The 16,190-nt window shown below is 36.3% G+C and overlaps 1 protein-coding gene across 1 annotated transcript in view; it reads right to left on the minus strand.

The window, feature by feature from the left end:
• Nucleotides 1–7,809: 7,809 nt before the first annotated feature.
• The window catches only part of DUS1L (dihydrouridine synthase 1 like), a 63,485-nt gene continuing 55,104 nt past the window's right edge, over nt 7,810–16,190 (minus strand). The window contains exons 13-14 of the mRNA XM_053705700.1: nt 8,553–8,628; nt 7,810–8,441 (exon numbers count right to left, since the gene is read on the minus strand). Of these exons, the coding sequence (XP_053561675.1) occupies nt 8,317–8,441; nt 8,553–8,628 (201 nt within the window). The 3' untranslated portion in view covers nt 7,810–8,316. The remainder of the gene's footprint in view (nt 8,442–8,552; nt 8,629–16,190) is intronic.

Genomic DNA, 16,190 nt, shown 5'->3' on the forward strand with positions numbered 1-16,190 from the left:
TGCATCTAACAAAACAATTTATGTAAGAACTTACCTGATAAATTAATTTCATATTGGCAAGAGTCCATGAGCTAGTGATGTATGGGATATACAATCCTACCAGGAGGGGCAACGTTTCCCAAACCTCAAAATGCCTATAAATACACCCCTGACCACACCCACAATTCAGTTTAACGAATAGCCAAGTAGTGGGGTGATAGAAAAAGGAGTAGAAAGCAACAAAAATGAACTGGGAATACAATTGTGCTTTATACAAAAAAATCATAACCACCATAAAAAGTGTGGGTCTCATGGACTCTTGCCAATATGAAATTCATTTATCAGGTAAGTTCTTACATAAATTATGTTTTCTTTCATGTAATTGGCAAGAGTCCATGAGCTAGTGATGTATGGGATAGCAATTCCCAAGATGTGGAACTCCACAGAAGAGTCACTAGAGAGGGAGGGATACAAATAAAAACAGCCATTTTCCGCTGAAAAAATTAAATCCACACCCAAAAGAATAAGTTTTTCTCATAAATACAAAGAAAAAACTTAAATCATAAGCAGAGGAATCAAACTGAAACAGCTGCCTGAAGAACTTTTCTACCAAAAACTGCTTCCAAAGAGGCAAATACATCAAAACGGTAGAATTTAGTAAATGTATGCAAAGAAGACCAAGTTGCTGCTTTGCAAATCTGATCAACTGAAGCTTCATTCTTAAAAGCCCACAAAGTGGAGACTGATCTAGTAGAATGAGCTGTGATTCTCTGAGGCGGGGCCTGACCCGACTCCAAATAATAGCAAACTGTTCAATCCAGCACACAACGGTCCCTGCACGCTACTCTAGAGACCCACTTCAGCCTCTAAATCCAGTAGCAAAAATCCACAATGAGTAGCAGCAAAATATTTATTTCTATAGATAACACAACAATTAACAGCAACAACGTTTCGGTATTACTACCTTAATCATGCATGATTAAGGTAGTAATACTGAAACTTCGCTGCTGTTAATTGTTTTGTTATTACTACCTTAATCATGCATGATTAAGGTAGTAATACCGAAACGTTGTTGCTGTTAATTGTTGTGTTATCTATAGAAATAAATATTTTGCTGCTACTCATTGTGGATTTTTTTCCCCCGACTCCAAATAAGCCTGATGAATCAAAAGCTTTAACCAAGATGCCAAGGAAATGGCAGAAGCTTTCTGACCTTTCCTAGAACCAGAAAAGACAACAAATAGACTAGTAGCTTCAACATAATATTTCAAAGATCTTACAACATCCAGAGAATGTAAGGATCTCTCCAAAGAATTCTTAGGATTAGGACACAAAGATGGGACAACAATTTCCCAATTAATGTTGTTAGAATTCACAACTTTAGGTAAAAATTTAAATGAAGTACACAAAACTGCCTTATCTTGATGGAAAAATCAGAAAAGATGACTCACAAGAAAGAGCAGATAATTCAGAAACTCTTCAAGCAGAAGAGAGAGCCAAAAGGAACAACACTTTCCAAGAAAGTAGTTTAATATCCAAGGAATGCATAGGGTCAAAAGGAGGAGCCTGTAAAGCCTTCAAAATCAAATTAAGACTCCAAGGAGGAGAAATTTATTTATGACAGGCTTGATATGGACCAAAGTCTGTACCAAACAGTGAATATCAGGAAGCGTAGCAATCTTTCTTTGAAACAAAACAGAAATAGCAGAGATTTGTCCCTTCAAGGAACTTGCAGACAAACCTTTATCCAAACCATCCTGAAGAAACTGCAAAATACTAGGAATTCTAAAAGAATGCCAGGAGAATTTATGAGAAGAACACCATGAAATATAAGTCTTCCAGACTCAATAATAAATCTTCCTAGAGACAGATTTACGAGCCTGTAACATAGTATCATTCACTGAGTCAGAGAAACCTCTATGACTAAGCGTTCAATTTCCATACCCTCAAATTTAATGATTTGAGATCCTGATGGAAAAATCGGCCCTTGAGAAAAGGTCTGGTCTTAAAGGAAGTGGCCAAGGTTGGCAACTGGACATCCGGACAAGATCCGCATACCAGAATCTGTGAGGCCATGCTGGTGCTACCAGAAACACAAACGATCGTTCCATGATGATCTTGGAAATCACTCTTGGAAGAACTAGAGGCGGGAAGATATAAGCAGGTTGGTAAAACCAAGGAACTGCTAACGCATCCACCGACTCCACCTGAGAATCCCTGGACCTGGATAGGTGCCTGGGAAGTCTCTTGTTTAGATGAAAAAACACATCTGGATGGAGCGGCCACACCCCCGGATGTATAGTCTAATGGCTGAGATAATCCACTTCCCAATTGTCTACACCTGGGATATGTACCACAGGAATTAGACAAGAGCTGGATTCCGCCCAAGAAAGTATCCACAATACTTATTTCATAGCTAGGGGACATATGCCACAGTTGTGATATTGTCTGTCTGTTGAAGAGAGAACTGTTCATTTGTTTTCAGAGGCCAAACCTGAAGTGCCCTGAAAATAGCATGGAGTTCTAAAATATTGATTGGTAATCTCGCCTCTTGAGATTTCCAAACCCCTTGTGCTGTCAGAGATCCCCAGACAGCTCCCCAACTTGAAAGACTTGCATCTGTTGTGATTACAGTCCAGGTTGGACGAACAAAGGAGGCCCCTTGAACTATACAATGGTGATCTAACCACCAAGACAGAGAGAGTCGAACATTGGGATTTAAGGATATTAAATATGATATCTTTATATAATCCCTGCACCATTGAATCAGCATACAAAGCTTGAAAGGTCTCATATGAAGACGAGCAAAGGAGATCATGTCCGATGCAGCAGTCATGAGACCTAAAACTTCCATGCACATAGCTACTGAAGGGAAAAATTGAGACTGAAGGTTTCGACAAGCTGAAACCAATTTAATTTATCTCTTGTCTATTAGAGACAGAGTCATAGACACTGAATCTATCTGGGGAAACCTAAAAAGGTGATCATTGTCTGAGGAATCAAGAAACTTTTTGGTAAATTCAACAACTAGTGTTGTTGAAGAAACAACACTAGTGAATTTGTGAGATTCAAATTTTTCAGATCCAGAACTGGCCTGAATGAATTCTCTTTGGGACAATGAATAGATTTGAATAAAATCACAAAGCCTGTTCCTGAACGGAACTGGTATGATTACCGCTGAAAGCTCTAGATCTGAAACACACTTCAGAAAAACCTGAACCTTCACTGGATTTGCTGGGACGTGTGAGAGAAAGAATCTTCTCACAGGAGGTCTTATTCTGAATCAAATTCGATGCCCTTGAGAAACAAAACTCTGAATCCATTGATTTTGGAAAAAATCTGCCCAAATGTTTTGAAAAAAACTTTAATCTGCCCTCACCAGCTGAGCTGGAATGAGGCCTGCACCTTCATGCAAACTTGGGGACTGGCTTTGGTTTCTTAAACGGCTTGGACCAAATAAATTGTTACCTTGGAAAGAAAGAGATAGTAATCTAGACTTAGATACCATGTCAGTATTCCAATATCTGAGCCACAAAGCCCTAACATAAGTTTTGACGATATCAAAAAATGGCATCACAGATAAAATGATTAGCATGTTGAAGCAAGCGAACAATGCTAGACGATCAGGATCTGTTTCCTGTTGTGCTAAGCTTTCCAACCAAAAAGTTGATGCAGCTGCAACATCAGCCATAGAAATGGCTGTCCTGAGAAGATAGCCATAATATAAATAAGTTTTCCTTAGATAAGATTCAAGTTTCCTATCTAAAGGATCCTTAAAGGAAGTACTATCTTCCATAGGGATAGTAGCATGTTAGGTAAGAGCAGAAATAGCCCCATCAACGTTGGGGATTTTTTCCAAAAACTCCAATCTAACTGTTGGCAAAGTCTACAACTTTTTAAACTTAGAAGGAAAAAGAAGTACCAGGCCTATTCCATTCCTTTGAAATCATATCAGAAATAACATCAGGCACTGGAAAAACCTCTGAAGTAACCACAGGAGGTTTATAAACAGAATTTAAACGTTTACTAGTTTAAGTATCAAGAGGACTAGTTTCCTCAATATCCAAATTAATCAACACCTCTTTAACAAGGAACAAATATACTCCATCTTAAAGAGAAAAGTAGATTTGTCAGTGTCAATATCTGAGGTAGGATCTTCTGAATCAGATAGATCCTCATCAGAGGAGGATAATACAGTATGTCGTCGGTCATTTGAAATTTCATCAACTTTATGAGAAGTTTTAAAAGACCTTTTACGTTTATTAGAAGGTGAAATAGCAGACAAAGCCTTCTAAATTGCAATAAAATCTTTTATATTCACAGGGATATCATGTACATAAGATTTTGTAGGAACAACAGGCATTGTACTAGTACTGATGGATACACTCTCTGCATGTAAAAGCTTATCATAACAACTGTTACATACCACAGCTGGAGATATAATCTCCACTAACTTACAACAAATACACTTATCTTTGGTTGAACTGTTATCAGGCAGCAGGGTTCCAACAGTGGTTTCTGAGACAGGATCAGATTGAGACATCTTGCAAATGTAAGAGAAAAAAACAACATATAAAGCATAATTATTAATGTCCTTATACGGCAGTTTCAGGAATGGGAAAAAAATGCAAACTGCATAGCCCTCTGAGCATAGAAAAAAAAGCAATAGGCATATAGGAAGTGGGGTTAAAAAAATTAAATTATTTGGCGCCAAGTATGGTGCACAACGCAAAATGAAACATCCAGAAATGACGCAACTCGCGTCATGGCAGACGCAACCTTGTGCAAGGAAACCTGGCGTCAACTAAGACGCTGGAAATTACGAATTTGTGTGAGTGTGACACTGAGAGTGTCTAAGTAATGAAAACATACTTACAGAAAGACACCCATCCACATATAGCAGATAGCCAAACCAGTACTGAAACAGTAACAGTAGAGGTAATGGAATATGAGAGTATATCGTCGATCTGAAAAGGGAGGTAGGAGATGAATCTCTACGACCGATAACAAAGAACCTTTGAAAAGATTTCCCGCGAGGAAAACCATAAAATCAATAGGCAATACAGTACTCTCTTCACATCCCTCTGACATTCATTGTACTCTTAGAGGAATCGGGCTTCAAAATGCTGAGAAGCGCATATCACAGAAGAAAATCAAGCAAACTTACTTCACCACCTCCATAGGGAGGCAAAGTTTGCAAAACTGAATTGTGGGTGTGGTGAGGGGTGTATTTATAGGCATTTTGAGGTTTGGGAAACTTTGCCCCTCCTGGTAGGATTGTATGTCACTAGCTCATGGACTCTTGCCAATCACATGAAAGAAACTTATTTTTGCTCATCTCCCCCAAATACATGCACCAATGAGAGATCTTTATATACTATTAGGGGATAACAACTCACTAGAGGTTTAATTATATTTTGAGGAGATATATAAAACTGTGCCTATTATTGACCAGCATGTAATTAACACTGATATACTATCCCCTCGTAACCCCCTATTGCTCAAACTCTGTTTAGATGGTCCAAAAGTAGCCACCAATTGTCATCAAGCATAAGATATATACTTAAATCAACACTATAGACAAGGAGACACAGAGTGTTATTTATATAAAATAATGAGGTTTGCTTAGTTTTCTTTTAGACAAATGAAGTTTTTACTCAAAGTGCCTTGCAAAAACAATATGTATGATTTGAATCTAACTTTAAATGACAACTGTTTTTCTGATCTGAAAAATGTCTTCTTACCCTGCGCTCTTGATGATTTACGCCTGTATATTGCAATCTGCCTGTTATTGTTTATAACCTCAATAAAAATATATTTAAAAAAACCTATTCTAAAAATAAACTACCAATAGCACTTAAAAGGGCCTTTTGTAGGCCTTTAATTAAAAAAAAAACCAAAAAAAAAACCCACTAACCCCCTAACATTGAAACCCCCTACCAAAAAAAAAAAAAAAAAATCCTAAAAACTACCCATTGCCCTGAAAAGCCCATTTAGCTCTCTTGCTGCCCAAAAAAAAACCCTAATAAAAAAAAAAATTACCCACCCCCCAAAAACATAACTCTAACCTCCAAAGTTGGTACTCACCGGTGATGATGGGTGGCGCTCCATCTTCATCCTGGACGCAGTCCATCCTCTATCTTCATCCCGGTGGCGGCGGCGAAGTTGTCAGCATCATTGGTTCTCCTCTTCAGACCTCCAACAATGAGGTCCCTTCATGAAGTCTCCAGCTACACACTAAATAGTGAATGCAAGGTACCGCTTTTATATAGTGGTATTCTTGCATTCCTATAGGCGGATTTAAATATTCAAATGCAAATCAGCCAATAGGATGAAAGGAAAAAGCTTTCATCCTATAGGCTAATTTGAAGATACAAATCAGCCTATAGGAATGCAAAGGTACCCCTATATAAAAGGGGTACCTTGCATTCACAATTAAGTGTGCGGCTGTAGACCGCATTTAGGGGACCTCCCTGTTGAAGGTCTGAAGAGGAGGACCGAGGCTGCTGCCACTAAGATTAAGGGGTGTTAGAATAGTAAATTTTTGATTCGATAATTTCATTATTTTTTTTTTTTGTAAATAGGATTTTTTATAAATGTATTTTTTTTTTTAGGTAAGATTTGGTTTTAATTTAATTTTACAGGTAAGTTTTTGTTTTAAGGTAGGTAGGATTTTTTTTAGTTAATTTATGGGTATTTTAATATGGGATAAGTTTTGGGGTGTTAGGTTAGGGGGTTTAGATGATAGTTTATTACTTTGCATTGTGGGGGAATGGCAGTATACAGGATAATATTTATGTGGTTTGTGATGTGAGGGATGGCTGATTAGGGGTTATTAAGCTAGTGGCTCGTGGTAGGGTATTAAGGTTTTTTCCCGTTTTCATGAGTAGGGTGTTGCCTGGCTCATCGGCAGCTACATATTGTATATTCCAACAGACTGACGCTTATATAATGCTGTTAGATGGCAGGCTGTTATTTATTTAAAGGGAGTTGCTTAATATAGGTATTTATATATATATATATATATATATATACATATATATACACACACACACACACACACACATATATATATAATAACATACACACACTGTACATATACACACCCACATACACTGTACATATACACATACATTATTGTAGAGCGCCAACAGATTCCGCAGCGCTGTAAACATAGTCAATATACAGGATAGCTTTTGCAGGGATCAAGTGGGTAGAGGGCCCTGCCGAGAGTTTCACTGTTGTAGTCGGCTCTTATGAAGGCGATCTGCAAACAGCTGGGCTCATAGGCTTACATTCTAAGGGGTTCAAGGGGAAAGCAATGGAGTTAGGAAAGGTTAGTGTTGGTTGTAAGCATCCCTGTGAATAGTAGAGTTTTTAGGGAGCGCTTGAAGCTGTTAAAAATAGGGGAGAGTCTTGTGGAGCGAGGCAGGGAGTTTCACAAGATGGGGGATATATATAAGATGTATATACATACATATATACACACACTGTACATAGACACATACACATACATATATATATTTATACACACATACATATACATATATATATATATATATACACATACATACACACACTGTACATATACACATACATACATATATATATATATATACATACACACTCTACATATACACATACATATATACACACACTGTACACACATATATATATATATATATATATATATATATATATATACACATATATACACACACACACACACACATACATAATCTAGCAGTGTCATGTTTTGAATGAGATATAATGTTCAATAGGTGTTTTCTTTGTTGATATTCTGAATTTTTTTATAAGCAGAGAAGCATCTTTCTGTCACTTTTTATTTTTTATTAAAACATAGCTGAATGCCCTCATTTAAAAGCAAACCCCTAATAAAACAGTGTAAGGCAGCGTCAATATCTGTAATCACATTGTGCAATATACCAACTAGACTGGAACATGAAGCTTTAAAAGTTAACATGCACAATAAAATCATCACCTCCAGCATCCCCAGTGCAATGCCAGAAAAAGCAGACATCTTTATTGGTAACAGGCCCTTTAAGCCCATAAAACCCATACACATCTCTCAGATCAGTTTATACTTAGTGCTGCTTGATGGGCAAGTGTTAAACCGGTCAGAATCCAGTAGTTCTTTGTGAGCACAATAAAATGAGAAGACAACTTTAACCATCACTCTTAAAATCAGAAAACATCTGTCAGTTCATAGGTGCAAAGTTTTGTATCGTGCTTTGTTATAGTCCTGGAGACCATTTCCCTGAGTATTCAGCAAGAGCAGCCTATGGAATAACAAAAAGTCATCTCTTTCCGGAGCTGTCAAGCTTTGAGCTCTGGTGGTGGAGGAGGAAGAAGCTGTGATTCTGTCTCTGGGGTCTCCGTGTTAAGGACTCCTTTATACTGAAGAGATTTCTCATATTTGGTTTTAAAAAGAAGCCCATGACCTCAAGAAAGAAGCACAAAAAGTTAGTATCACTCAGCAATATGTAACGCGTATTTACCTCTGCCCTCAGCATGCCCAGGCACACCCTATATGATCAGATCCGGCATCTCACCTGCACAGTCAGCCAACTCCCGGAATGCCTTTTTCTTGCAACAGCTTCGACACAGATGGAACACACACTTAATCCCCTAGGGAACACAACAGAGCATGACAAATGCACCAGGACAAGTATGTTACACACCTAATGGCCTAGAAAACATGATCACTGGTCCGGGTCCAGGTTACATAACAAGTCTATTAGTAGAAAGGAAGAACAAAAAGGCAGCATTAAGCACAGTAAAGTCAAAATTAAACTTCCATGATTTTAAAATAACTTTCCAATTTACTTCTGTTATTTAATTTGCTTTGTGCTCTTGATATCCTTTGTTGAAAAGCATACCTAGGTAGGCACTTCAGAAAGCAAATTGCTGGTTGGTGGATGCACACATATGCCTCTTGTCCTTGGCTTACCCAATGTTTTTAGCTAGCTCCCAGTAGTGCATTGATGTTTCTCCTACAAAGGATTCCAAGATAATAAAGCAATTTTTTTAATAGAAGTAAATTGGAACATTGTTTAACCGGTTCCATCACTTTGCCCAACGTACCTAAAAAGTACCCTATGACAAATAAACGTCTGTGTAATTTCTCCTGCTGCTCTGCTGACAGCACATACAGAGGACCATCCTCTACATCATTGTTTCTTAACCGTGGTCCCTCAAGTACCCCCAACAGGCCAGGTTTTCATTATAGCTGAACCAGTACACAGGGGAAATAATCAGCCGATGGGCGAGAGCAGGTTAGTAACCATGGCGTTACTGATCAGCTGATTCATTCACCTGTGCACAGGTTAAGCTATAATGAAAACCTGGCCTTTTGGGGGTACTAGAGGACCGCAGTTGATAAACACTGATCTACATTAAGCACAGGAATTCAAGAAAGGAAAAAGTAGCTCTACCCTAAAGGAGTTACCACCATCCCCCATGACATTAATCACTTTGAAAAGAAGCTGCTACTTGTTCCTCAGAGGCCACCTTAAAGTCCCAGGGGAAAAAAGCCATCAGGAAACCATAGCTTCCAGCCATTTTAAAACTGCACATTTTATGGATAGGTTTAATTTGCTGATAATTGTAACTTAATTCCAGGGCAAACATAATATTAAATATAACTTATGAGATTACAGTGAAGAAGAGAATGCTGGGTAATATATTCAAATGAGATATACATCTCACATCTGCATATTTTACCCAGCGTTCTATGATTCACTGTAATCTCACCACAAATTAAATTAATATTGTGTTTGTCCTAGAATTAAAGGGCCATGATACCCACATTTTTTCTTTCACGATTTAGAAAGAGAATGCAATTTTAAACATCTTTCTAATTTACTTCTATTATCTAATTTGTTTTATTCTCTTGATATTCATTGCTGAAAAGCATATCTAGATATGATCAGTTGCTGCTGATTGGTTGCTGCACATAGAAGCCTCATGGGATTGGCTCACCCATGTACATTGCTTTTTCTTCAAATAAGGATATCTAAAAAATGAAGCAAAATAAATAATAGAAGTAAATTGTAATGTTGTTTAAATGTGTATGTTCTATCTGAATCATGAAAGAAAGATTTTGGGTTTAGTGGCCCTTTAAGCTTCACCATCAGAAGTGCAAATGTGTAGTTTATAACAGCTAGGAAATTATATTGCCTTACAGGCCTTTTCACTGGGGACTTTATAGCAATCTCAGAGAAGTTAATGATAAAGTAGTTTTGCAGTATAACTCTTGTTCCATAAGGGAAACCTTCTTCCTGGAGGAGTTATTACCAGTCCATCTGAGGATACAAAGAAGTCTCCAGCCAAAAGATCAGCAAGAAAACCCTGACTCCAGGATATTTCAAAATAGTAGGTTTGATCTGCTGTTTGATGAAGCTTAATTGTAAGGAAACTGACTTCTTAAAGATTAAATATCACAAACATTTTACAACAAGTAAATGGTGAAGACCCGACCTTACGGATTCTTCCTATTCAGCACCTGGTTCAGAAAACTTGGCAAGGGAAATCTCAGATCTAATAGCTCCACAATTTGATTTTTTAAAACAAGAATTGGAATGCATTCGTGCCCAACTTGATAATTTGACTCCAAATCTGTCTCTGTTAGCTGGTGATATAGATAAATTCAATAAGAGACTCAATGAGGTTGAATCACAAGTTTCAGAAATAGAAGATAGAGTTAATAAACGTGATAAAGAACATTCATAACAAGATTCTCTAGTATTGAAATTACAGGCAAAAATTTAACTTGAGGATCGATCAAGAAGAAACAATTTAGGCTTTATTGGTATCCCTGAATCGATTGACTCTTCTGGCCTATGTGATTTTATATCTGAGACATTGCCTGAACTGTTAGAAATGCCAAGCGCATAAACCTCAATAAGAGTGGAAAGAGCTCATAGGATTGGGCAGATAGGTAAGGTCCAAACAGCAAACCAAGTCTCAAGACCAGTAATATCAAAATTGTTAAGTTATCAGGATAAGTTAGATATTCTGTTCCATTAAAAAAAAAAAAAAAAGAAAAAAAAAACTGGGAGAGAACAACATTCTTATATAATATTTAAAGACTTTTTATACAAGACTTCTGTAAAAAGAAATGGCTGGCATTTGTTCCAATGTAATAGAAGCAGGTTTAAAAGCATATATAATATATCCTGCAATACTTAAGGTTAAAATAAAGAGGGTGAGACCCTCACATTCAACACTGTGGATGAAGCAAAATGTTTTCTTAAAAACCTATAAAAGATTAGATATGTTGCCTGGTTACAAGTTACTTGTGTGTTTTCCTATTTTCCTCCTCTCCCTCTGTCACTATCTATATGCAGTGGAAATATACTTTTGTGTGCTCATCATAGGCATAAGTGGAATATTGATTACTAAAATTTGATTTCATGGAATGTTAGGGGTATTGTAACACCAATAAAGAGGAAACTTATTTTAAAACACTTAGGTAGCTTGAAAACCCATGTGGCACTACTGCAGGAAACTTACTTAAGAGCTGAAGCTATTCTCCTACACAAGGAACTTACCTATGAAATAATTAAAAAAAAAAGATATAGATCCAGACAGCAGATATAGCTTATTATCTATTAAAATAGGAAGCCAAATTTATTGTATATGCAATATTTATGGACCAAATACACCAGATAAATTATTCTGGGATAAAATCATTAAAAGAAATTTCAGATTATACGAATGATAAATTGATAATAGGAGGATATTTTAATTTAATTTCACAGCTACCAATAGATTAGATAAAAATAAAAAATGTCATTGAAATCACTATAGAGGAATCAATTTTTAGAAAACTTAGAACATGCCTTAATTTAAAAGATATCTGGAGGATCCAAAATCCAGATCAAAGAGAATACACATGTAAATCTAAGTCTTATAAATCTTTCTCCAGGATTGACATGCTCCTGGTTAATGAAAAAATGCTTGGTCATGACCTGAAAACAAACATTAATTCCATTATAATATCGGACCACTGCCCTTATCATTAAATATCTCTCTACGCACAATAAATCAATCCCCTGCTTTTTCTTCCCAAAATATCTTTTCAATAATATTAAGCTTACAAATTGGCTAGTTTCTGCCTGGCAGCAATACAAAAATTTCAATCTGTATTCAGTAAAAAAAAATTATATATATATATATTGGGAAGCATCAAAAGCAGTGCTAAGAGGGGAAATAAAAGCTTATTTAAGTAAATGGAAAAAACTACCGAAATTCTAAATTAGCAAATCATTTACGGAATGCTTATAAAACACATATTTAGCTAATCCATTAAAATTGGGACAGATATGTTCAGGCAAAAAAAGAAAGAGAAATTTATCTAGAACCAATATTCACTTCGGGCTAGTGCTAAGTTTTATAGATTTGGGGGTAAAGTGGGCAAATATTTAGCAAATGCAGGTAAGAGGATCTAACATAATAGAGGCTATTGTTAATAAAGCAACAAGATATATATAAAGAACGAACAAATCACCATGCAATTTCTGGATTATTATAAAAATGTCTATAAAGAAGACAAAATAGATTAACAAAAAAAAAGAAAGTTCTGGGGTAACTGTTCTCTTCCTCAGATTCAGACAAGTTACAATACTTAAACAGACCAATAGAGATAGACGAAGTTGATAAAGCAATCAAAAAGCAAAAAGGCCTGGTCCAGACGGCCCTCCGAATATTATAAAATTCTTGCAGACCATATTAATGTCGCATTACTTGACTTATTTAATTTGTATTATATTAAAAGGTAAAATAAATTGCAGGAATTCACAAAATCATACATCACAAAATCATAATTTGTAAAAAGAATAAAGATCCAGAAACTCTTGGTGCATTTTGCCCTATTATTCTCCTCAATACAGATTATAAACTATTAACAGGTATTATAGCTAGGAGAATGAAAACCTTTATGAGTGAACTAATTCATGTGGATCAAACGGGATTCATGGCCAGACGATAGTCTCTCTCTAATATAAGAAAAGTCCTTCTCACATTGGATTTCTTTTTGAGTGTCCCAGGCAGGGATGTCCATTATACCCTCTCCTTTTTAATTTAGCGATTACAACCAGAGAAAATATAGAAGGAATTAAAATTGGGGACAAAGAGTTTCAAGTAGCACTCCTTGCTGATGATTTGCTGGTATTCACTAGTAATTCAAGAATAAATATGCCTTTACTTACAAAAATCTTCTATAAACTTTGGTTCCTTCTCAGGGTATCGAGTAAACACAGAAAAGTCAGAGGTCCTCTGGATAAACAACCAACCCGATTCCAGTAGCATATTTAAATAAGGAAAATCCCACATTAAGTACTTAGGTATTAATATTTCCAGGTCACCAAAAAATTGGTATGCACTCAATTATCCAGTAATTGTCAATAAAATCTGTGGGGATCTTAAGAGATGGGCGATTCTTCCCTTATCCCTTACAGCCAAAATAAATCTGATAAAAATGCTAGCTTTCCCAAAACTTTTATATGTTATGCAAAATCTTCCATTATTTTTAAAATATCATATTAAAAATCTCCATAAAGGATTCTGTGAATTACTATGGGGAAAAGGTAAGGCTAAAATATCAATATATTGGTAAGTCAAGCACAGGATAAGGCTGGATTTAACTTCCCTGCAAAACAAAAATATAATTGGGTGCGTATGATTAAGCTGGTGACAAACTGGATATTGGAGATGGATTATTTTGCAGTCAAAAGCATTGAAGAGAAAATGATACCCCCTCTTTCTTTAAAGGCATTAATACATTGAACTGTGAAAAAAATGCCAGATAATATAAAAAAGATAGTTTTTAAAAATCCAAATCATTGCATGGCATAAGGTATGCAAATCACTAGATGTCTTCCCCCAATTTCTCTAAATTACTTTCACCAACAGGTAACCCAGACTTTACAGAAGGAATGAACTCCAATATCTTCCTTTTATGGAAGAGACATCGGTTAGAATATGTTGCTCAGCTATTTGAGACCAATTGGGGAACAATAAAAATCTTTGATCAGATCAAACAACAATGTAATATCCATAATAAAAATATCTTTGCCTATCTACAAGCTAGACATTACTGCTTCTCTATTAAAAGGAAATCCACGCCAGAGCAATGGAAGGATATTGAAACGGAAATAAACCTCTTTAAACAGGGTATTACCTCTTATTTTTTTACTGGTATAGGTTAATATTAAATAAAGAAGGAAAAAGTAAAATCAAAATATGATCTGAAAAATGGGCAAAAGAGGCCCTCATAGTAGGAGAATAATTACTCTCTAGAAGCATAGAAAGAGTCCATAAAGCCACCCTGCTATCTCTGCATGGCGTGAATCACATTCGAAATTTATCAATTTTGCATACATTACTCCAGACAAACTCACAAAATGGAATCAGGCTAGAACAGTCGCATGCTATAGATGTAACCCTCACATTGTTTTGGATTGTGTGCAAAAATCAAGAAATTCTGGGTCATGATCAAGCATTGTATCTCTAAAATAATGAATTCCCCAATTCAGATTAATCTATCTGACATATTTTTAAAGGGCCATGAAAAAGGACTCACTAATGTAAAATGTTTTAATTTTGTTATTTTATGCGGTCGTAATGTAATTTTCTCAAGTTGGAAATCTAAGAGATATCCAAGTTTAAAAAAATTCAAGGAACTTTTCAAGAACAAAATTATAATAGAACTGTTTAATGCTCCATATAATATAGGAGACCGAGTTTTCCACTTTCTGTCAAAAATGGGGAGACCTTATAAGAACTTTTCCCCCAGAGTTACAGAATTGCACCTTCGGATGAACTTACACAATCAAAAATCCCTGTGAAACAAAATACTGTACCCGTTGGTCATCATTTCACCCAACCTGACCACTCCATCCAAAACCTCAAAATCAAGATTCTCAGAGGCAACTTCAAAAATTTCATGGAAAGAAAAACATTTGAAATGAAAATAATAATGCATTTCAACTCACTAAATTCTGGACTAAATGTTGACTCTGGGTTCTTAAAGGGACACTGAACCCAATTTTTTTCTTTTGGGATTCAGATAGAGCATGACATTTTAAGCAACTTTCTAATTTACTCCTATTATCAAATTTTCTTCATTTACTTGGTATCTTTATTCTAAAAGCAAGAATGTAAGTTTAGATGCTGTCCCCTTTTTGGTTAACAACCTGTGTTGTTGTTGATGATGATCGGTGGATAAATTCACCCACCAATAAACAAGTGCTGAACCAAAAATTAGCTGGCTCCTTAGCTTAGATGCCGTTTTCAAACAAAGATAGCAAGAGAACGAAGAAAAATTGATAATAGGAGTAAATTACAAAGTTGCTTAAAATTGCATACTCTATCTGAATCATGAACATTTGGGTTCAGTGTCCCTTAAACAGATTCTAAAAAAAAATTGTAATGTACTTTCATATAGTTTTAATAGTATTAAATTGTATATTCTACACTCTTTATACATAAATCTTACAGCCTACTGGTGACATAAAACATAAATTATGCTTACTTGATAATTTCATTTCCATCGAGGGGAGGAGATTCCATGGCTTCATTCATTACTGTTGGGAATTAAGAACCTGGCCACCAGGAGGAGGCAAAGACACCCCAGCCAAAGGCTTAAATACCTCCCCCACTTCCCTCATCCCCCAGTCATTCTGCAGAGGGAACAAGGAACAGTAGAAGAAACATCAGGGTATAAATGGTGCAAGAAGATTAATTAAATTTAGGTCCACCCATCAGAGATACGGGCGGGAGCCGTGGACTCTCCTCCCCTCGATGGAAATGAAAGCATAATTTATGTTTTCCATCTAAAGGGGAGGAGAGTCCACGGCTTCATTCATTACTGTTGGGAATATATACCCAAGCTCTAGAGGACACTAAATGAAACCGGAAGGGTAAAAGGCGGACCCTAACCTAAAAGCACCACAGCCTGCAAAACCTCTCTCCCAAAAACAGCTTCCGCAGAAGCAAAAACTTCAAAACGTAAAATTTAAAACTTTGTAAAAGTGTGTAAGGAGGACCAGGTAGCCGCCTTACAAATTTGCTCCATAGAGGCCTCATTCTTGAAGGCCCAAGACGAAGTCACAGCTCTAGTTGAATGAACCGTGATCCTCTGAGGAGGCTTAGGTCCCGCTGTCTCATAGGCCAAGCGAATCAAGCTC

This window comes from Bombina bombina, chromosome 1 (genome assembly GCF_027579735.1).
Source record: "Bombina bombina isolate aBomBom1 chromosome 1, aBomBom1.pri, whole genome shotgun sequence".
Taxonomy (NCBI): Eukaryota; Metazoa; Chordata; class Amphibia; order Anura; family Bombinatoridae; genus Bombina; species Bombina bombina.